Source organism: Mastomys coucha, unplaced genomic scaffold (genome assembly GCF_008632895.1).
Source record: "Mastomys coucha isolate ucsf_1 unplaced genomic scaffold, UCSF_Mcou_1 pScaffold22, whole genome shotgun sequence".
Taxonomy (NCBI): domain Eukaryota; kingdom Metazoa; phylum Chordata; class Mammalia; order Rodentia; family Muridae; genus Mastomys; species Mastomys coucha.
Window position 1 is genome coordinate 24687539 of NW_022196905.1, and position 21676 is coordinate 24709214.

At 43.4% G+C, this 21676-nt stretch overlaps 1 protein-coding gene and 2 pseudogenes across 1 annotated transcript; all 3 read left to right on the forward strand.

Annotated features, from left to right (window-relative positions):
• The first annotated feature begins 4657 nt into the window (after positions 1-4657).
• LOC116071130 lies at positions 4658-4979 on the forward strand (annotated as a pseudogene).
• Positions 4980-8303: 3324 nt separating this feature from the next.
• Ccdc117 (coiled-coil domain containing 117) lies at positions 8304-20419 on the forward strand. Its single transcript, XM_031340517.1, has 5 exons — positions 8304-8654; positions 9103-9153; positions 15100-15324; positions 15683-15820; positions 17780-20419. The coding sequence occupies exons 1-5, from the start codon at positions 8473-8475 to the stop codon at positions 18015-18017; spliced, it is 834 nt and encodes a 277-aa protein (XP_031196377.1). The 5' UTR covers positions 8304-8472; the 3' UTR covers positions 18018-20419.
• LOC116069679 lies at positions 13652-14518 on the forward strand (annotated as a pseudogene).
• Positions 20420-21676: the final 1257 nt, after the last annotated feature.

A 21676-nucleotide genomic window follows, 5' to 3' on the forward strand; every position in this document is an offset into this window, starting at 1 on the left:
AAAGCCTCCCCCAGATGCTTTGAAAAACCAAGAAAAAAAAAAAAAGTGTTTTGCAGTGCTGAGGTCAAACTCATGCTCCTGCACTGCATTTGTCTTCCATTATGAAAAGTTGGTGATGTTCCCATTTAACTTGGTGGAGATTTAAAGATATAATGGGTACTTTAGGTGAGTGCCATGGCTCACTTCTTCACCCAGAACTACAGAGGCAAGGTGGAACTTTGTGAGATTGAGGCCAGCCTGGTCTATATAGTGAGTTCAAGGACAGCCATGGCTATATAGAGAGACCTTGACTTCAAGTAGAGAAAGAGAGAGAGAGAGAGAGAGAGAGAGAGAGAGAGAGAGAGAGAAGAATAGATATTTTAAATGCTGTATCTTGTTATTATTTTGACCCAAAATATAATTTTACATTTATATTTTACCATATTTAGTGCTAAGACATATGACTACTCAATGGGAGTATGTGACTCCTCGGAACTGCAGAATATTTGATCACATGTGAACCCTGAGATTGTGTTGGTTACTGAAAAAAACAGTTTGTAGTTGTGTGGCTCACCCCCTTAACTCATACCTTTAATCCACTTGGTTTCAATGTAGTCAGGCCCTTAGTACACACCTTTAATTCCTAACAATGAAGGTAAAGTTAGTTTGTAGACGGAAACACCAATGTTTGAAGGGTTGTCTAATCAAGTGGCAGAAAAGTGACAAATCAGAGAAAGATTTAACAGAATAGGATCTACCCAACTCCCACAAGAAGGGAGAGGAAAGAGAAGCTTCTGAAGCTGGGCATGGTGGCGCACGCCTTTCATCCCAGCACTTGGGAGGCAGAGGCAGGTGGATTTCTGAGTTCGAGGCTAGCCTGCTCTACAGAGTGAGTTCCAGGACAGCCAGGGCTACACAGAGAAACCCTGTCTCGAAAAACCAAAGAAAAAGAAAAGCTTCTTAAGAGAGAGGAGTGCAGAGAGAAGGAAGCCACGGCAGCTTTACTGGGACATTTGTACAGAGACAAGTTAGAGAGAGCAAAAGGAGCCAGAGCATGAGAGGAGCCAGAAGATCAGAACAGTCTGAGGTCAAGCAGAACGTTTCAGGAGAGACTGAGAGAAGCAATATTGAATCAGTCAGCATGGAGAGGAGTTCGAGTCAGAATCACTGAGTTAAATCAGCCAGCCAGAGATCAGAAAGAACTAGAAAGACTTGGTGAGCTTAGTCAGCAGCAAGTCTCAGAGGCTGAAAACCATCTAGGCCTAGAATAGATTGTGTGAAGACTACAAGCTTCTAGAACTAGGCCTAGGTTTGCAAACTGAGGCACTAAGACTCAAAGACAACAATTATTCCAGATAAATAAAAGTAACTTTTACACTCAGGTGACAAGATACATGGGACTGGTTCATGTAATATCACCAACATGAATGAGTTTTCTGGGATACTCAGGAAGAAAAACTCCTTTACACCACCACCCCCCAAATTAGTTCTATAAGGGGTACTTGTATGAGATAGATAATGGCTTCAGAATAAATTGTGATTACTTATTAATAATTTATTAACATTGATCATATAGGCCGGGCAGTGGTGGCACACGCCTTTAATCCCAGCACTTGGGAGGCAGAGGCGGGCGGATTTCTGAGGCCAGCCTGGTCTACATACACAGTGAGTTCCAGGACAGCCAGGGCTACACAGAGAAACCCTGTCTCGAAAAGCCAAAAGAAAAAGAAAAAAAAAAAAAACAGTGATCATATAGTAGTAATCACTTAGTCTTGAGTAATTGAAATGCAGAAAGTTTTCTTTGGATGAATTTAGCCCTGATGCAGCTGGAAGCACAAAGACACTACCTAGATGTTACAAACTTATGCCCTTATCTCCCTTGAGATAGCCCTTAGGCAGCAGAGACACATACAGCAGGCACACACCTGTATGCACAAAACATCTACATACAAGTACGTATATACATAAACATGTACCCTTACAGACTTAGGCTCACCAATTGACACATTTAAATGAATACGTCTATTCATTGAGCACAGAATGCACACAGGCCCACAGACACATCCACAGACATACACAAACACAGAGGTGCATGCACAGCCCAGCACATACATATAAATATGGCACATTAGACACACATTTTTCAAACATGTACACACAAATGTACATATATGCACACGAAGGCACACAGAACAGACAAGAGCATGTGTGTGAGCTCAGGTATGTATGTGTGAAAACAAGTGTGTTGCAGGATATTTGATCACATTGTGAGCCCCAAGATTGGAACTAGAAAAACCTATTTCTTGTTGGGATGCGACTCAGCCCTAGCACATACCTTTAACCCAAGAGCTTTCTGATAACTGTAAACAAGTAGTTGTGGTGTGGCTCAGCCCTAGCACATACCTTTAACCCAAGAGCTTTCTGTAAATAAGAGCTAAATAAAGACAAGGAGAGGTCAAGAGGCTGAGCAACCAGATGAGAGAGAGTGAATACAGGAAACCCAAGAAAAGGGAAGGAAGGTCTTTGAGTCGAAGGGCATTTAAGACAGTGCTAAAGAAGAGAAGGAGCCTTTTCCTCCTGGGACACTGGAGTCAGCAGCTCAGCTTGGTGCTTTCTTTGCCTCTCTAAGCTAGCAGGCTTTCACCACAGTGTCTGGCCCCTGAGTCTTTATTTGGTAACCGAACATTTGTGATTTTGTTTTAAAAACAACACAAGTGACTAGGTAACTATAAGCACACACATCAATATGTATCAATACATAAAAAGGCACTCAAATGCCTGCACGCACATCTGTGTATGAACACATATGTATATGTGTACATATGCACACATATGAAGATCATCCCAAATGTTCATACACCACTTACATGAGTGTACAGTTGCACAGAGCACATAGTACACATAGGCATGCGTGTAATTTCCCAGTTGGATAAATATCTCATCCAGAACGATAATACAGGGCTAGCTTTCCCTAGACTGGTCTAAGCTCTTGTCAAGGCTAAAGACACCTACCAGCTTCCATGACCAGAAGCTCGGATCATGAAGGAGTAGGAAGAGATGGTACAGTTCCTAGAAGATCTCCACCTATTCCCAGAAAGGGCTTGGTGTTCCTCTTTTATTGGCTAGGATGTCTCTCTATCATTCCCAGTCTCTATCTCTCTCTAATCCCTCAGTCTCTCTGTGTGATGGCTAATATTATGTTTTGAGTTTAAATTACTGTGCTGAAGAGATCTATAAAACAAAAATGCCTCTAACATATAAGCCCCACTTGCCCAAAGAACAGGTAACTGCCTGAAATGCTGGGGGCTGCTGTTCATGTAAGATAACAAGCCATGTATTCTCACTTCTGTAAAAGCTTAGTTGCCCCCAACTACACAGGATGTGCTTGATCTCACATAGGCAGGAAGTATGCCTCTGATTGGATAAAAGTGGGAAATATGTAGCCTTATGGGTTTTGTCTTGATAAGCCCTTGACAAATGTGATTTAGGGTCATATTTTGAGCATGGGTGAAGTGGAAACTTAAGGGTTCTTTGGAAAGTCAGTTGGATGATGTTTTACTGGAGCAAACATGTGAAGGAACATTTAGCTGAAAAGGGCACAGATGAGAGGGTAAGGCAGACTTGTGAAGGAATGTTTGGCTGAAGCAGACACAGGTGAAAGGATGTGTTGTGGGTGGGTTCTACTGCTATGTGTATTATTTCAGCTCCCAAAATTACATGGGAACCTGCAGGTCTACCTGTAAGTCACTGAAGGTCCCTGCCCCCAGTTGACTTTGATTGGTAAATAAAGTTGCTGGCAGTCAATGGCTAGGCAGAGAGACAGAGGTGGAACTTTTAGGTTCCAGGGCAAGGAATGCAGGAGAGGAGGGAGAATCACCATTGCTGGAGAAGAAAGAGGTCCAGGCCTGAGAAGTGTAAGACAGAGAGACAGAGAGACTGCCAACAGTTGGAGATCAGGGCCCAGGAGGGCTGCAGGCCTGGAACTGGGGTAGCAAAGATGCAATATAGATTTTAGTAAGTAATAATTCAGGAGGGGAGGTGTTAGCAACATGGAAGTTTGGGAGTGGCACAGCCATTATATAATATTAAAATAGAAGGCCATGTGAGTGTGTGTGTGTGTGTGTGTGTGTGTGTGTGTGTGTGTGTGTGTGTGTGTGTATGTGTCTGTGTTTGTGTTTCATTTGAGAATCCAGAACATTAGGGCGGTAGGGAGGAGTGTATGCTGCCACCACCCATAGGGCTATTTGAGTATCATTAACCAACTACCGCTACAAAGGATGTTCTGCTACAGCAAGCATGTGAAAGGACACATGATGGAGATTTCTTTGCTAATATGCATGTATTGGTCTACCATGCATTGTGTAATTGAGCTGCATTGGTCAGGACTCCATAGAGAGAAACACACCAAAAAACTTCTAGTGATGTGCGGCAGTTTCTTGCCACTTTTGAGGACTCAGGCAGCTGAGACAGACGCATGTGTTGAGGCAAGACATGTGGAGGACACGTGATATTTGGAGGGTATAAATAGGACTCAGGCAATAACAAAGGCTGAGCTAGGCTTGCTTATAGAGGTAGTTTTAGCCTAGTTGTGCTGGAGGCAGAATAACTAGCCCAAGAAACATTTTATTCATCCTTTGGTGGAGAAAAGCAGGGCTAGAATTGGAACCCAAAGCTCAGAATGGCAAGAGAGGATGTGGGAGCTCCACCCGATCATCTCTGGGTTCACCAAGAAGGAATCTACCTCAACGACTATCAGTGTACATTGGTAGCTGTGGTGGAAGAGAGGACAAGTTTCCTAAAGGCTCAAGTCCAGCAAGTTCAGTTCCGTTGGGTGATGGAACTCAGCCAAGTCACCTTCTTACCTCCCAACTACCTCTTGTGTGGCAACTCTACCCAGAGGAGTGCTACATGGATAGCAACTGTCGCTTGCGGCAGACTCAGCATCATTTAATGGTCAGGGAATACAGGAACTACTCCTGAAACATTTGCCTAATCATTAACCTGGTGCTGGATTTCTAGGAAGATACACTCCTCTGTTCTATTCATTATATGACAATCACTTCATCCATCCCTGCTGTGCTCCCACCCTTGAGTCTGGGAGGTTAGGGGGAGGATTAGTTTGAAAAACTGCTCAAGAACAGAGATGTTTGGGAAGGGCCATGAAGAACATTGCCAGTGATGCTACAGAGAAAGGGTGACACAGGGCAGAAGCCAAGCCAACAAAAACATCTGGTTGGGATAGGTAACTTGAAATTGATTCCTTTGGGAACGGCCATAGAACCTTTAATGGACTTCATTGACTGAACCTAGGATCTGGTGAATCCCACACAAACCAGAACATGCTACAGAACAGATGCCCTCATCAAGAACGTGGTACTAATTTAGAAGGAAGAGAGCAGGTTTTGCAGCATCAACATGGTATTTATTGCTTACTTCCCCTGCAGCCAATTCACCTGCTTTTCACTTATTCCATCCTGTAAATATCTGAGGTTTTGTTCCAGTGTGTCCCATCCCAGTAAGGAGTTCTGAGAGGAAAAGGTCATTTGTACTTTTGATGGAATTAGCTGCAAATGCTCCTAACCCTTTCTTCTTTCTGAAACAGTGTCTTTGAATTGTTTTTACAGGTTTCTCATAAAAATGTGTGAATCTAAATTATTTCTTTTTTTGTTTGTTTGTTTTTTCTTTTTTTTTCTTTTTTTTTTCAAGGCAGGGTTTCTCTGTGTCGCCTTGGCTGTCCTGGAACTCACTCTGTAGACCAGTCTGGCCTCGAATTCAGAAATCTGCCTGCTTCTGCCTCCCAAGTGCTGGGATTAAAGGCGTGTGCCACCACTGCCTGGCCAAATTATTTCTTTAATTACAATTATTTTACATATTTGGCATCCAAAAAAATAAGGTTTGAAAAAATTAAAGTTACACATAGGTCTTGGGTATAGACCTGGCTGGTTTCCATGGTCCTGGACACTATTTAATAAAGGCTGCTTCAAATTTGCTTCAAAAATTGTGGTAGTGGACTTAGAGTCCGGAAGTTGGTGTATGGGCAATACTCCATTCATTGACTGAGGTGGAAGTTCCTGGTAGTGTCACGTGACACAGACTCACAGGGTGTTTTGCTGAGGCAAGACCTGTGGGAGGACATGTGATGTTTGAAGAGAATATAAATAGGACTCAACTTGCAGTAACAGTGCAGTTGGCTACTGCATACAGCATTTCTTTGCCCCTAAAATTTAGCTCTCAGACATTGCGTTGAGTTAGGTAATGATACTATTAGGGCAGCCCCAGAGTCCTGAAGAATTTCTGCAGGTGGTCCTCAAACAACATCATTCTATTACCTCAAGTTGAAGATGAAAGCAAAGCCACCTGATAATTGTGTCAGAGCACAGACTTGTAGAAGGGATAGTCATGCCTTATATCCTATCCAGTACCTTCCATAAACTGGCAACCTCCTAGCATGAAGCAGCCCCAAGGTGTGGTAGGACAAGAGAATTAGTTCCCTAAATTAGTCCTCATATCCTGTTTAATACCTTCACAAATCTGCTAAGGTGAGACTCCTTTCTAAGCTCAGAGACTTCTACTAAAGTAGATAAAACTAGGAAATTTCCTTTGTGTCTCAAATCATTTGAGTCATAGCATTATCCTAGAGTTCTAACAATCCATTCCAGTCAAAGGTGCTGTTTGGTTTGTTTTGGACATAGGGTCTCACACATCCATTACATGTCCTTCTTAGCTGAGGCTGCCCTTCCACTTTTAAAATACTCCTGCCTCAATCTTCCAAATGCTGGGATTACAGGTCTATGCTACCTCGACCTGCTCATTCAAAGCTGCTTTTATGAATGGACCTTCCTCCAACTCATTTTTGTTGTTGTTGTAGTCGTTGTTGTTGTTTTTTTCAAGACAGGGTTTCTCTGTGTAGCCCTGGCTGTCCTGACTCACTCTGTAGACCAGGCTGACCTCAAACTCAGAAATCCGCCTGCCTCTGCCTCCTGAGTGTTGGAATTAAAGGCATGTGCCACCACTGCCTAGTTTCCTCCAACTCATTTATCACTAACTCAACTCCCCCGTCTAAGACACTAACTCACTTCATTAAGTCACTGTAGTTCAATTACTAGTGTGTTCTTGGTAGTATTTGGCTAAACAGTATTGACATTGGTATAAGCCACTCAGTGATGAGTGATGGGATCATTCCTTGAGGCAGAAAAAAATAGGGAACGATCAGTGATAGGATTAACCAATGCTGCTACTCCATTTGTCCAACCTAAGCAGAAGACATTATTAACCATCTTTGAATATGCCAGGCTAAACCTCTGTTTTCCCCCTCCAATTGCTCTCCCAATATCTGGGGGTTTTAGTAATTGTCCATGGAATTCAATACATCAACAACTTCATTTATGCTAAAACATAGAAAGAATTGAAAGATGATAGCATTACATGTACATACACGTGGAGTAGAGTTTTCTAAGCCTTGGCATCCTGTTTTGTTGTTCAGGCTGACCTCTTGCTTCAACCTCCCCAATGCTGGGATTGACTGGAAGTGTGTGCCACAACACCCAGCTGCTTAATACATAAATATTGTGGTGTTGTACATGTGCCCTACCCCTGAGCCTCACTTCATCCCCAGATTTTTATTAATTTTTAATTTTCTATTTACTATCATTATTGTATGTGTGTGTAACAGTACCCGGGGAGCACACACTAAGCCCCCACCTCCCCGTGCCCACCCCCCCAACGGCAAGGAAGTTCAAAAACAACTTTCTAGAATTGGTTTTCCTTTCACTGTAGGTTCTAGAACTCCAGTTGTCAGATCCCACCCATAGACATTTTTTATTTTGTTTTGTAACAGTAGCTTGCCTGGAAGTTACTATGTAGAACAGACTGACCTGGAACTCAGAGATCTTCCCTTCTCTGCCCAGGGAGTCCTGGTATTAAATGTGTATACCACTATGCCCAGCTCTACCTCTAGATTTTTAATTCATTTACTACTCATTTCAACTCTGAAAACATGTTTTATTATCCTGTTTACTACAGAAGAGACAGAAGCGTATAACTTTTTTATTTTGGACTGGGTAGGCTGGCCTAGACCATGCTACATAGTCAAAGGCTGGCCTTGAACGCGTCTGATCATCCCGTCTCCACCTTATAGAAGCTAGGAAGATTGTCAGGAGCCACCACGCCCAGCTCAAGGGTGTCTGTCATTCTAGGGGCCTGAGGGCAACCTGACTGACCTCCAGCGACTCGCCTAGTACACAGCCGGCCATCTTGCTCGTAGTCCTCAAGGACCACAACTCCCGGCATGCCTCACGACAGCGGCCCTCTATACACAACAAATCCCGACGTGTCGCTGGGCGGTCCGGAGTGGAGGGTTCTAGAAGGCGTGAGGTTGGGGGGGGTCTGAGAAGGCTCAGAGGCGGGTTCTAGTGGGTAGTGGTGGCGGCGGCCACTGCGGAGTCTGGGAACACGAACGACTGGAGTCGCGGACGCAGCCTCGTCTGGAAAGCCATGGCAGCCCTCGGCCGGCCCTTCAGCGGCCTCCCTCTGAGCGGCAGCGCGGACTTCCTGCAGCCGCCGCCGGCCTTCGCCGGCCGGGCCTTCCCGCCAGGAGCCGCCGGCCATGACCTGGTCCCGCGGCCCGGTGTCCGCGGCGCTCCGAGCAGCCCGGGCGGGAGAACAGCGCGCGAACGGTGAGCAGGCGGGGCGGGCCCGTTAACCCCGAGGGACGTTAACCGTGAGCCCGGGTCGCAGGGCCGGCGACCCTCGAGGGTCCTTCGGCCTGGCCGCTTCCCTCCACACGCGCGGCCGCCGGCCGGGACAACTTTGAATGCCTATGGGACACTTGAGTTCCTCATGGGCAATGTAGGGGGGCAGAAATGGGTTTGGAGTGAGTGCTCAACTGTCACTGCTCGGACAGAAGTGACAACTTCGGATTTCCTTGTCTGTGGTTATTTGGAGCTCCCGGGCAAAATGTGATCGCTTGGGACCTGTGTGGTTCTATCACGGCCAAGGAAGGAATGTTCAGTTTGTGGCGGGAGATCCGGATAAGTGAGGCGAGAAATAGAGGATGCAGAAATCTTAAATTTAAGTTCCCGTCTTGAGTGACTGGTTTTGTTTTTTGTTTGTTTGTTCCCACAGTGTTTCCATTCACTGTAGAAAGAAACACAAGCGATTGGCGGAAGATGATGAGTAAGTTTCGGTACCAATTTGTCCTCTTTGTGGTCGCGGTTAGTTGAACACATGTATCCTATTTGAAGTGAAAAAGGTGAAGCATGTGTATCTCTTTAAACTGGTGACATTGTTTGTCTTTTAGGGGCAGAGACTGAGTGGCGGGCAGGTAGAGAAAAATTCACCTGCCTTTTAAACTGTCGTTTCAGACACAGAGTATTAAACAAAAACAAAAGGAAAATCACAGGCTATGTATTGGAAGGGTTTGTGTTCTCCACGGTGGTAACCTTGTAACCTGTTTTCTTTCTCCTTAAGAAGAGAGTCCAGAAACTTAAAAATTTAAGGCTGTGTGTGCTTTCAGTTGTTTAGCTTTGTAGCTAGACCTGGTCACTCTGCAATGCACTGGAATATCTTATTTCAAATGAATATATACAAGGTCTACCTGTTGGTTTTTGTTTTGTTTTAAGGCAGCCTCACTATGGAGCCCTGCCTAACCAGGACTGTCCTCAAACTTTCTGCTTGCCTCTGTGTGTTCAGATTATATATAAAGGCTCACATTGCCACCATGCCTCAATTCCTGCTTTTTTTTTTTTTTTAATTTCTTAATCATTACTATTAAATATATACACAAATCCCATGGTGGGTATGTGGAAGTTAGAGGACAACATTTGGAAATTGGTTCTCTCCCACCATGTAGGTTCCAGGATCAAATTCAAGTTATTAGTTTAGGGGCAAGCATCCTTACTCATTGAGTCATCTTGCTTTCTTGTTTTATCTGTGCTAAAGATCAAACCTAGGGCCTGGCACATGCTAGGCAATTACTCTTCCATTGAGCTTCATTTGTCCCAGGCCCTGTCCTGGATAGTTTGTCTGATCCTACCTCTACCCTACCATTGTAGGAACTAGATTCTTTTCTGAGAATGATGACTTAATCCAGTACTCCCAGCTGAGATGGAGAATTTGGGGCCAGCTCTCAAAGCACAAAGCAAAACAAACAAGAGCTAGTAAGGAAGGTGGAGGCAGGAGGATCAGACTTTGAAGTCATCCTCTGAAACATACTGACTTGTGGCCAGCTTGTGATTCATGAGACCCTGTCTTAAAAAGAAAAAAAAGGAACTAAAAATGCCTACCTGTCATTTACATATATTCTCCAGTCTTCATGTATTGTACATTGCACAGCATGTATTGTACTTTTATCCATTAAGCCATCTCCATAGCCCCCCACCTAGTTTTTGTATGGTTAGGGGTCAAACAGACCCAGGGATTTGCCTGCCTCTGCTCTCTGGTGCTAGTATTACAAGTTACTATACTTTGCTTTCTTTAGTGTTGGTTCTGAGGATTGAACCCATCTCTTCCCACAAAGCTGTTTGCCCAAGCCCAAAGAGTTGCTTAAGGTATAGAAACTAGCTAAGTGCAGTTGCAAATGCCTTTAATTCCAGTGCTTGGGAAGCAGAGGCAAGCAGATCTCTTCAAGGATAGCCACACAATAAAATCCTGTCTAGGGTAGGAGATGTAGAAACTTGATTTAACTCATACATTTAATACCAAACTTATTTGGGAGACAGAGGCAGGCGGATCTCTGAGTTCTAGGCCAACCTTGTCTACAGAGCAAGTTCTAGAATAGCCATGCTTACACAGTGAAACCCTGCCTCAAAAGTAACAAAAAAAGTTAGCTGTCTTTGATTTGTGGATGGAGAGAGATTGGCCTAGAAAGGCGGTATGTTGCAGGATATTTACATGTTGTGAGCCACAAGATTGTGTGAACTAGAAAAACCTTGTGTGTGGCTCAGCCCTAGTGCACACCGGAAGTCAACCCTAGGTCAAGAGATGAGCAAGCAGCCAGCTGACTGGGAGTGAACAGAAGTAAACAGAAAGGGGGTCTTGGAGGTGAAGGTATTTAAGACATCATGGAGAAAGAGAGCGCTTCCTTCAGCACAGTCAGAGTAGGAAGGTCTCCTGGGTGCTAGCACTTCCTCTCTGAGCTAGCAGAGCTGGTTATGCCAACTGTCTTTTTTTTGTTTTTTGTTTTTTGTTTTTTCGAGACAGGGTTTCTCTGTGTAGCCCTGGCTGTCCCGGAGCTCACTTTGTAGACCAGGCTGGCTTCGAACTCAGAAATCCGCCTGCCTCTGCCTCCCAAGTGCTAGGATCAAAGGTGTGCGCCACCGCTGCCCGGCGCCAGCTGTCCTAATTGCTGCATTTTCACTCTGGCATCTGGCTCTTCAATCTTCATTGGTAAAATGAACAGCTGGGAATTTTGTTTTTAAAACAACAGGGTGGCCTGCACATTTAGATATATGCCCAGATGTGTGCTGCTTAGCTTGCCGCCCTCGCTGCTCTGCTCAGTATCTAAAGCCTTTCTTTAAAATTCTAGTTTATTTTTCTTAGTATGTGTATGTGCATTCACACATGTATGTTGATGTTCAAAGCCCCAGGGATATTAGAGTGCTTAGAAGCTGGAGTTACAGGCACCTGATAGTGTGTGCTGGGAACTGAATTTGGACCACTACAAGAGTGGTACGTGCTCTTAACTGATGGGCCACCTCTCTAGCTCCTTTTAAAATCACTATTGATCTTTAGCTATTAATTAGCAACATAATCCTCTAGGCATAAAACAACCTAAGGTCAAAGAACAGTTTCATACATTTAATTAGTAGATGTTCTGGGAGATTGCCCATTCTCTCTGTTGTTTATTTTTTTCTTAGCTGGTGTTTCATGGACATGTATCACCACACCCAGCTTAAAGCTTTTTAAAGGACAGAATTTCATGTAAATCAGGTTGTCCTGAAACGGTGTAGCAGACACTGGCCCTAAACTTCTGATCCTCCAGCTTCTTGTCTCTTAGACATTTCTAGTACTAGAATGAGGTAAAATTTGTTTGTTTTTTTTTTGTTTTTTGTTTTTTGTTTTTTGTTTTTTGTTTTTTGTTCGGTGTTTGAGACAGGATTTCTCTGTGTAGCCCTGACTGTCCTGGAACTCACTCTGTAGACCAGACTGGCCTTGAATTCAGAGATCCACCTGTTTCTGCCTCCCAAATGCTGGGATTAAAGGTGTGAGCCACCACTGCCTGGCTTAGAATGAGGTAAAATTCTAAATCAAACATATTTGATTTTTTTGAAAATACAAGCTTAAAAGGCGTTGTCAAATTTTATATCCCAGAGATTTTAATATTGATTTTCACCAGTGTTGACATGGATTAAATTATTTGTTTCCTTTGACCTCCAGTTTAGTGAATCTAAAGTAGGAATAATGTGGGCTTTTTGGCTATACACCTGTGGTCTAGTCTTGTTGCTACACATGATACTGCCATGCAGGAGAACGCTTGTGCCCTAAACACTTGTCAAAAAGGAAAGGAAAAACAAGGCAGCCAGCTGTCTTTGCTTTGTGCTGCTTTTAGCTTGCAATGGACATATCATAGTGATAATAAATATGAGTTCATGTAAGAGCTTAAACAGTTAACTTCCTTTCGAAAAAGCAAGGGATTTAATGAAAAGGCATAGAGATGAGAATCAGGGTCTCTGGGGTCTATTCCTCAACTTTCAAATTTCCTTTACTGTGACACTTTTTTTTTCCCCTGAAACAGGGTTTCTCTGTGTAGCCCTGGCTGTCCTGGAACTCACTCTGTAGACCAGGCTGGCCTCGAACTCAGAAATCTGCCTGCCTCTGCCTCCCGAGTGCTAGGATTAAAGGCATGCGCCACTGCCCAGCTTACTGTGTGACACCTTATATATAGGCCCTAGTTTCTAAATATGTCCAAAAGGAAGAAGGGAGGTCTGATGGATTCTAAGGTCTCTTAAGCACTAACGCATCTAAGATGCAGGTAGAACATGTTACACTAAGAGAAAGGTAGATCCCACTGATGATGTTCAGGAGCACGTAGCCAAAGGCAAGACATTTGTGCTAATGGCCTGCTTTTATGGTACTTGAAGCATACTTTAGTAATGATGTGTGTTTGGTGTGAGGAAATACAGTTTCAGTCAGCCACTTGGTAGGGGAGGGGACATAACTGGGAGAAATTGTTTTTGTCTTTTCTTTTTTAATGTGTATGGGTGTTGCTTGTGTTTATGCATGTGTACCAGGTATGTGCATAGTGCTCTTTAGAGGCCAGAACAGAATATAGAATTCCTTGGAACTGGGAACATTCATTACACACATTAGTGAACCACCATGTGGGTTCTGGAAATCACACCTCTGTCTTCTGGAAGAGCAGTCGTGCTCCTCGCTGCTCTCCAGCCCTCCTTTATCTTTTCTATTGCTTTGTGTCTCATTTGATCATTCCTACAGATTTTTTTCCTTTTAATCTAAAAGTTTAAAATTTTGGAGGTGCTTCGTAAATTGTTTTTTTTTTTTTTAAATATTTATTTATTATATGTAAGTACACTGTAGCTGTTCTCAGACACACCAGGAGAGGGCATCAGATCTCATTAAGGATGGTTGTGAGCCACCATGTGGTTGCTGGGATTTGAACTCATAACCTCTGGAAGAACAGTTGGTGCTCTTAACCACTGAGCCATTTCACCAGCCCCCCTAAATTGTTTAAAAAAGGAATAGAAGAAAATTTTTCAGGGAAGGTTATAGGGAAGGGAAAAAAGGCATGATGTTCTAACTAGGAAAAAGTAGAAATGTCTATATTTAATAATTTGATTAAAATAATAATAAATTGGGACTAAAGAGGTAGCTCAGTTAAGAGCACTTATTTTTTAAAAATATTTATTTTGGAGTTTTCCCTGTGCGGTCGGTGGACCTGCAGGGTGACACTGCTGCACGGGAACCACAGTCACACCGTGCTCCCACCTAGGCTGATCTAGGGGTCGCATGTCACGTGGTTCCCAGCGTGACCTCTGCAGGCATGGCAGCCCCGTCTATGAAGGAAAGGCAGGCTTGCTGGGGCACCCGCGACCTATACTGGCGCTGCCTGGACGACAACGTGGAGGACACGGCCCGGTGCAAGAAGCTGAGGAGCTCGTTCGAAGCCAGCTGCCCCCAGCAGTGGATAAAATATTTTGACAAAAGAAGAGACTACTTAAAATTCAAGGAAAAATTTGAAGCAGGAGGATTCCAGTCTTCACAGTCAACTGAAAATTCCTAAGCTCTTTCTGGACTTTCACTCAAGTGGAAATCATTCCTCTGGACTTACAGAAATGATTCCAAGAGGAAAGCAGCTTGAATCACAGTGCACATCAGCTCTTGTTCTCTGTAAACAACAGTTACTAAAATGGTGAAATAACAGAAGATCTCATCATTCAAACTACAAAGGACTGCTTTAATTTAGTGAGGGATCTATTTTAAGAAAAAGCATAAAATTATTATATAAAAAGTTTATTATAAAAATACATTGTTTATCTTCATTTCCTCCTTTGGAATAAAAGCTGCATAGTAAGCAAATAAAGTTGCACATAAAATAAAAACTAAGATAGGTTAAAAATATTTTATTTGTGTGAGTACACTGTAGCTGTTTCCAGACACACCAGAAGAGGGCATCAGACCCCATTAGAGATGGTTGTGAGCCACCATGTGGTTGTTGGGAATGGAACTCAGGACCTCTGGAAGAGCAGTTGGTGTTCTCAACCGCCAAGCCATCTCTCCAGCCCAGAGAGCACTTCTTGCAGAAAACAGTCAGGTTCCATGTCAAGCACCTACATGCAGCTCATAGATCTCCGTCAGTCCAGTCCAGGCTCTGAGATGTCTTCTGACTTCTACAAGCACACATAAAAACACACACACTGGCAGAAACTTAAACATAAAATAAATGGACTTTTTTTTTTTAAAACTAAATGAATTTTAGCTGGGCTTGGTAACCTATTCTCAATCCCAGCGCCCTGCCCAGGGGCAGGCAGGACTATGTGAATGAGGCCAGCCAAAGATACAGTGTGGAGACTTTTTAATTCATTAGAGAAATGACTTACATTTCATCTGTAATGGGATTGCTTTTCTTTCTTCCTTCTCTTCCTACTGCTTTCCTCTTTCTAGGTGTCCCATAAGAAAGAAGCGACTGACTGAAGCTGAACTCGGTGCAGGTGCTGTTGAGTGGGTTCTCGGCACACGTCAGGGTATAGAAGGTCATGGGGTAAACACGTGTCCTAGTGGCCTTTCTGGGCCCAGCATGCTAGATGCTGTCTGTGAAGAAATGGATCAGACAACTGGAGAACCACAGTGTGAAGTTGCCCGAAGGAGGCTTCAAGAGATTGAGGACAGGTACTGACAGTGCATGTCACATGGAGCTCTCCCAGGCTGCTCAGGGTCATGTGGTGATGCTGGAGATGGGGAGATGGGGAATGAAAAACAGACGCTTAGTGGGAGATCGAATAGAGCTTGACTAAGCATTTTACTAACCATGTCAGGCTCAGTTTTCCTGGACACTTCTAACTTGACTCTATTCCAAACCTTTCTCCTCAACAGCCTCGTTTGTCCACTTTTCTCTGAGTTGTAGCTTACATGATCTTTCACTCCAGCACCTGTGGTTTTCTTCTTTTAGTTTCAAACTTTATTCATTACTACAAGAAGCATACAGTGCGTTGACTCATTTTTTTTCTTTCTCTGCTTCATTATTTAGGATAATTGACGAAGATGAAGAGGTTGAAAGTGACAGAAATGTTAGCCACCTCCCAAGTCTTGTCCTTTCTGACACCATGAAAACGGGTCTGAAGAGGGACTTTGATGAAGTCTTCACAAAAAAGATGATTGAGTCTATGTAAGTGTGTAGCGTGTCCCTTAGCCATCCTGGCACTGGGAGGGAAAGCTCACGCCAAGCCTGGTCTCTTAAAGTTGGGGTGGTGGGGGAAGGAGGGGGGGGAGTTGGAACAGCCATATTTTGAAAGCTCCGGTTTATCTGTTCTCTTAACTACTCAGCGTGGAGGCTAGAGAACAGAAGCTGATGTGTCAGATTAGTGACAGTTGGAATCGCTATTACAAAGCCCACAAACTGTAGCACAGCCTTCTGAGGTCATTTTAGTGTTTTTAACTCTTGGATTTGTTTTGAGGGTGGGAATGTTCCTGTGTACTCCAGGTTCCTCCTCACAGCTTTCCTCCTTCAGCTTCATTGACTTGATTTAAAACATAATTTAAGCCAGGCATGGTGGCTCAAGCAGGTAATCCCCGAGGCACTCCAGCCTGTTTTGGTCTACATAGTGAATCCCAGGCCAGCCAGGGCTGCAGACTGAAACTTGGTCGTTCACCCTATCCCCACCCCCTACCCCCCCAAAAGCATAGCATATGTTTAAGATGGATGTGATGGTACCTGGCCAGACTAAACTATATACTGAGATCAAAGAAAGAAAACAAGAAGCAAGGGCTGGAGAAGTGACTCAGGGTAGAACACTTGCCACATGCCAGTGCAGCCCTGCAGTCTGCTCTCGGCACCACAGAAAGAAAATGGAAACTGTGCCTGTAGTTAATGAGCTCAGTCAACTTGAGAGTAGAACTCAAACCTGAGAGCCAGCCAAGCAGAGTAGCAGCCCAGGTCCTCATCTGGCGTGCTGTGCCTGGGACATAGACTTAATACTCACTGAGGTGAAGTTAGGTATCTTGAAAAGTGCTCTTGGGACACAGACCTTAGTTGGAGCAGTCCAACTACTGCTTGTGGGAGATCCAGGTTTTCAGTCAGGCCCTAGTTTAAGTTTATAATTAACTATTCAGCCCCGAGGGTGTGTCAGTAGTGTAGCCACTGTGTATGCAGGTCACATTGCCCTTCTGCTCAAAATAGTGTCTGCTGTTCTTTCTTTGTAGCTCCAGCTATCCTAGAACTCACTATGTAAACCAGAGGCCCACTTGCTTCTACCTGCTGAGTGCTGGAATTAAAGCTTGCACCAACACACCCAGCTTGAAGGCCCTGCTTTTCACATTGGATATTTATATTATTGCTATTCATGGCATCTATAGACTGGGTGTTGATTTGGTTTAAAATACATATAGGGCTGGTGATGTTGCTAAGAAGTGGAGCACTCACATGTGTGAGTCCTGGGTTCAGTCTCCAGCATGTGAACTTTTACAGATTTGAGGGGCTGGAAACAATGTTCACTTCTTTTAGAGTTTTAGGTTTCCATTGCTGTGAAGAGATACCAGGAGAACCTACCTCCTCAGGACCCTACTGCACACATATTCATATCCCCATGGACATTCAGACACACATGCACATAAATGTGTTTTTTATTTTGCTAAGTCCATTTGAATTCTCATCACTGACTCTCTTTTAAAATGAAGCATTGGTTAACTAACAAATGCTAATCAATGTCATTCAAAGTTTAGTATATCTGCTGCTGAAGTGGACACATTTTGGTTTTCTTTGGCTTTTCAGGACAAGAGTTTCTCTGTAAATGCCCTGGCTGTTGTGGAGCTCACTCTGTAGACCAGGTTGGCCTTGAATTCACAGAGATCCTCCTGCCTCTGCCTCCCAAAGGCATGAAACACCATGACCCAGCCACACTTTTAACTAAAAGATTTAAATTTCTATAATAAGAACTGATGAAAGACATCAAGATAAAATAATCGTGAAACTGGCAGTAGTTAATGGATATGAATATACCAGCAACAGACCGGCCCTTTCAGGACCACCAGCTCTTAACTGTGTTGAGAGTGAACAGGAGCTTGTTACAGGTAGCCTTTATTTGCATGTCCTAAAGTTTTTGATAAAAACCTGTATTTTACATCCCAGGAGCCGTCCTTCTATGGAGCTTGTGCTCTGGAAACCTCTCCCTGAACTCCTTTCTGAGAAGCCAAAGCCATCTTCTAACCCTAAGAACTACATGGGAGAGAGCCAAACAGAGCCCGCAGCTACAGGCACTGCCTTCCCACAGAGAACTGAACTGTTGCTGGAACCTCCGTGCACAGACACGCCGCTTTACCATAGTCTGGAGACAGCTGCCAGCACAGAGGAAGAGATGGAGCTCTAGACCCCAGTTTCTGCTCCAACTTGACAAGTTGTAGAAGGCTCCTGTGTTTAGTCATGAGCCTGCCTGCATAGTATAGGGGCCTGAAAGTTTTATGAAACGGGTGTAATATCTCCTCCGCCTGTGACTTGGGTGGGACTGTCATTGTGGGTAGCCATTTATTGAATTCAACTTTTTGCCAAGGAAGCTTATCTCAAGGGAAATGCAGTTTTTTAGTAGGCTTATCCAAGAAATGTTACAGTCTCTTTAAAGACAGCTATAGATGCTGGATGTGTTACGGTGACTTCAGTCATCTGCCACATTGTTGAAGCCATTCATTCTTGAGATGATTCTACACAGGAATGCTCCTAATTGCCACTGCACCCTGATTGCTGAGTCATGTATTGAGCTACTTGTAGTGGTCACTGTACATATAGGGCTCAGGAGGGAAGAGAGCAGGACTTTGAGTCTCTTGTGAAGGAATTGAACAAGCAAAGAAGCTTGTATTGATGTCAGGTTGGTGTAGCCAGATCTCTCAGAGCTGTAGCCCTTGGTCTCCTTTCATGACTGATAAGCTCAGTTGGTCAGTAATGTTTACACCTCAATTAACTTAAGTGATTGATTTTAAAGAGTGTGAAGTAAATTGCCTGTGAGAGAAGTGTCTTTTCATGAATCCTAAGGACATGCTGTGTCAGCTAAACCTACCATTGATTGCTTCTAGAGTTTAAAAAGGGAAGGTTGTGCTTGTATTAGCAAGTTGAGTTTTTTAATGTTGGTTCCGGAAACAGTGAATTAGCTGAAATGAAATGGACATGTGTCTTGGGGATTTATTGAAATTGTCTGGTGCTTAAGCTATTGTGCAGTAAGCCTAAAAGTTAGCATAAGATGGCCTCCTACCAGCAGGAAATCGTTACCCTTTAGTACCCGAACCAGGCTCAAGGTGTTCTTTGGAAATAACCAGGGTTAAAGTTTTTAATTTCTCAGGAAGAGCTCTTCAGCGTGGCAGGACATGTAATGAAGGCTTTGCAAGTCCTTCAGCGCTGTAGAGCAGTAAGATATCCGGTGAGTGGTGGCTCTTTCTACAGCAGAACACCTCCGTTCAGTTTTCAGTTTCTGGGTTTCTTCTCCTTTATATAGGGGAAAACAGAAAAGAGGTTTATGCTGAGTGGAGATGAATTTTTAGAAACTTAGCTTCCTGGCATTTTGCAACCCATGCTGAAATCCCTCCTGTGGATGGCATAGGAGTCCCACGTCTGTCCTTGGACTGTTTCTCCTCTTGCCTGTTGTTCCTGCTCTCTCTATTTCTGTCTGGATGTCAGGAAAAGGTTTAATGTTTAATATTTAAACAAAATATTTATGTCTGCACAATAAAGTTACTCAACCTTCAAACCAGTATTGAAACCAGCTACTTGTTTCTTCATCTCAGACTCAGAGGTGAATGAAAACTGTCTTCTGTTGAAACGTGCAAGTGTTTGGCTCGTGTCATTTGAAAAACTCCTGGCTTGCTTAATGGGACCAACTTGTGAATCTCTGTGCTAAGAAGTTTTAGAACAGTTTAGAGATGTGCAGGGACTGCCAAGAGTCTGGAGTTAGCCCAGTGCTAGGGTAGGAAGGAAGTGGCAGCTTTCCAAAGGGCCTAAAACATCAGGACTGCCTCTGTGAAAGGCCTGAAGTGGCTTTGATGCAGTTGGTAACCACTTGAAAGCAGAGATGTCTTAACTTGTCAGGAGTCCTTACCTGACATGAGCCTGTTTCAGCAGGAAAGTAGATGTTTCGTGCTCCCTTTTGGACTTTACCTTCTTGCACATGTTTGTACAAAAATCACCTTCGTCCTTGTGGTGCTTACATCCAACTGTCTCCTCAGCCCTGGTGCCTCTGCCTTCTGTTTTCCTTTCTAGCATAAGACTTTGGCTTTTGCCTTAAGGTTTTCCTAAGGAATTAACAGGTCTTTTCATCTTGTATAGTTTTTACAGTGTGAATCAAACATTGGCTCAGTATGCTAATGTGAAGGTCAACAATTATCTAAAGCAGGTGAGCTCTGATGAACAAATGTGTATTTTCAGTGAGTCTGAGTAGGGTGTGTGTGGGTTTTTTGGTTCTTGGCTTGGGTTTTTGTTGTTCTTGTTCTTAGTATGAAGAAATAATATGAGAATCCAGTTCTCATGATAAAAATCACTTAAAAACTGCTCATTCTCAAAAAGATAAAACTAAGATTTAGGAACAAGACAGGCCTTAGAACTGAGGGGAGACTATTAGCAGGTTAGTCACCACTTTGGATCTGGAGCCTGGCTTTGTTTAATAGTGACAAGAATGCTGCAGTACTAGCAACGTGATGGAAAATGTCAGATTTGCTTTAAAGATGAGAATCTGGTGTTTCTGTATTTTATTATTTTCAATAAAACTCAATGTTTTGAACTTTTAAAGTATCTGTAATCCTGTATAAATGTAAATTAAGCATTTTTTTCCTTAGCTTTAGATTTTAATTAAGAGAGCATCCTTATCAGTGAAAAACTTAAATTTGTCCTGAAAGTTTGATACTGTGGGGTTAAAGGTGAGCTGTTTCTAGAATAGGCAGGCTGTTTTGCCTTTGTTAATGTACCAGTAACATTCCCCTTAGCAGGTCACTGCCATGGGACATCAGATGCTGACCTTGTGACGAAGCCTTCAACGTTGAGATGTAGAGTTGGAAGCTCAAGTTGGAGGAGTTTGAAGAGACTAGGCATCCTGTTGATGCATCCTGTGCTAGAGCGACAGGTCACTGGGTGGCAGTATTGTCTACACATATTCATTCTTTGTTAACCAGACCCTTGACTCATGAGGCAGGGAATTTTATCATTGGATTACAGTTGCAGAAAAAAAAACAAACAGACTTACTTTTAACCAAATTTTGAAAATCCTGGATAAAAGTTATCTAACATGACAAGTTGGAAACTAGGATTAGAATAGATAATTACAGCTCAGTATCTTAGCAGCTAATTAGTCCCAGGATTCTTGCTTTTGACCAACCCTTGGCTTTATAGACACTTTAATGTCTGTGATGTTGTCAATGGTGACTTCATTGAAACAATGGAGTATGACTCAGAGTGAAATTAGAGACATTGCCTATCATTCCATCACTCAAGAGGCAGGATCCCCCAAATTTGAAGGCCAGCCTGTTCCACAGTGAGTTCCAGGCTCTATGGCTTGTGAGTGCAAAATGAGTAGATACTCAAAAATAGGTTGATGTTGTGTTGATTTGGTTTTCTTTTAGTCCCCTCGCTCCTCAGACTAGTGGTGGCATTTTGTAGATGCACTTTGAACAGTGCTGAAATGCTAGCTCCTTCAAGACACTGATGTTGACTTTCAGTATTGTTTGGGTGGGTATACCAGTCATCCTACTTCATGAATGAAGGAAGTCAGCAGGGTTGCTAGAGAGTCGTTTTCTTCAGTGATGTAGCCACTGGTAAGTTGCCCGTGTGTATACAAGCAATTTTAAATATAATAGGACACACATACAGGATGGAAGCAGGATTAATTGGGAGGAGAGGGTACAGTAGGAGGGGAAATGAAGATACTGGGGTTAATATAATTAAAACAGAAATAGAGCCGGGCGGTGGTGGCGCACCCCTTTAATCCCAGCATTTGGGAGGCAGAGGCAGATGCATTTCTGAGTTTGAGGCCAGCCTGGTCTACAGAGTGAGTTC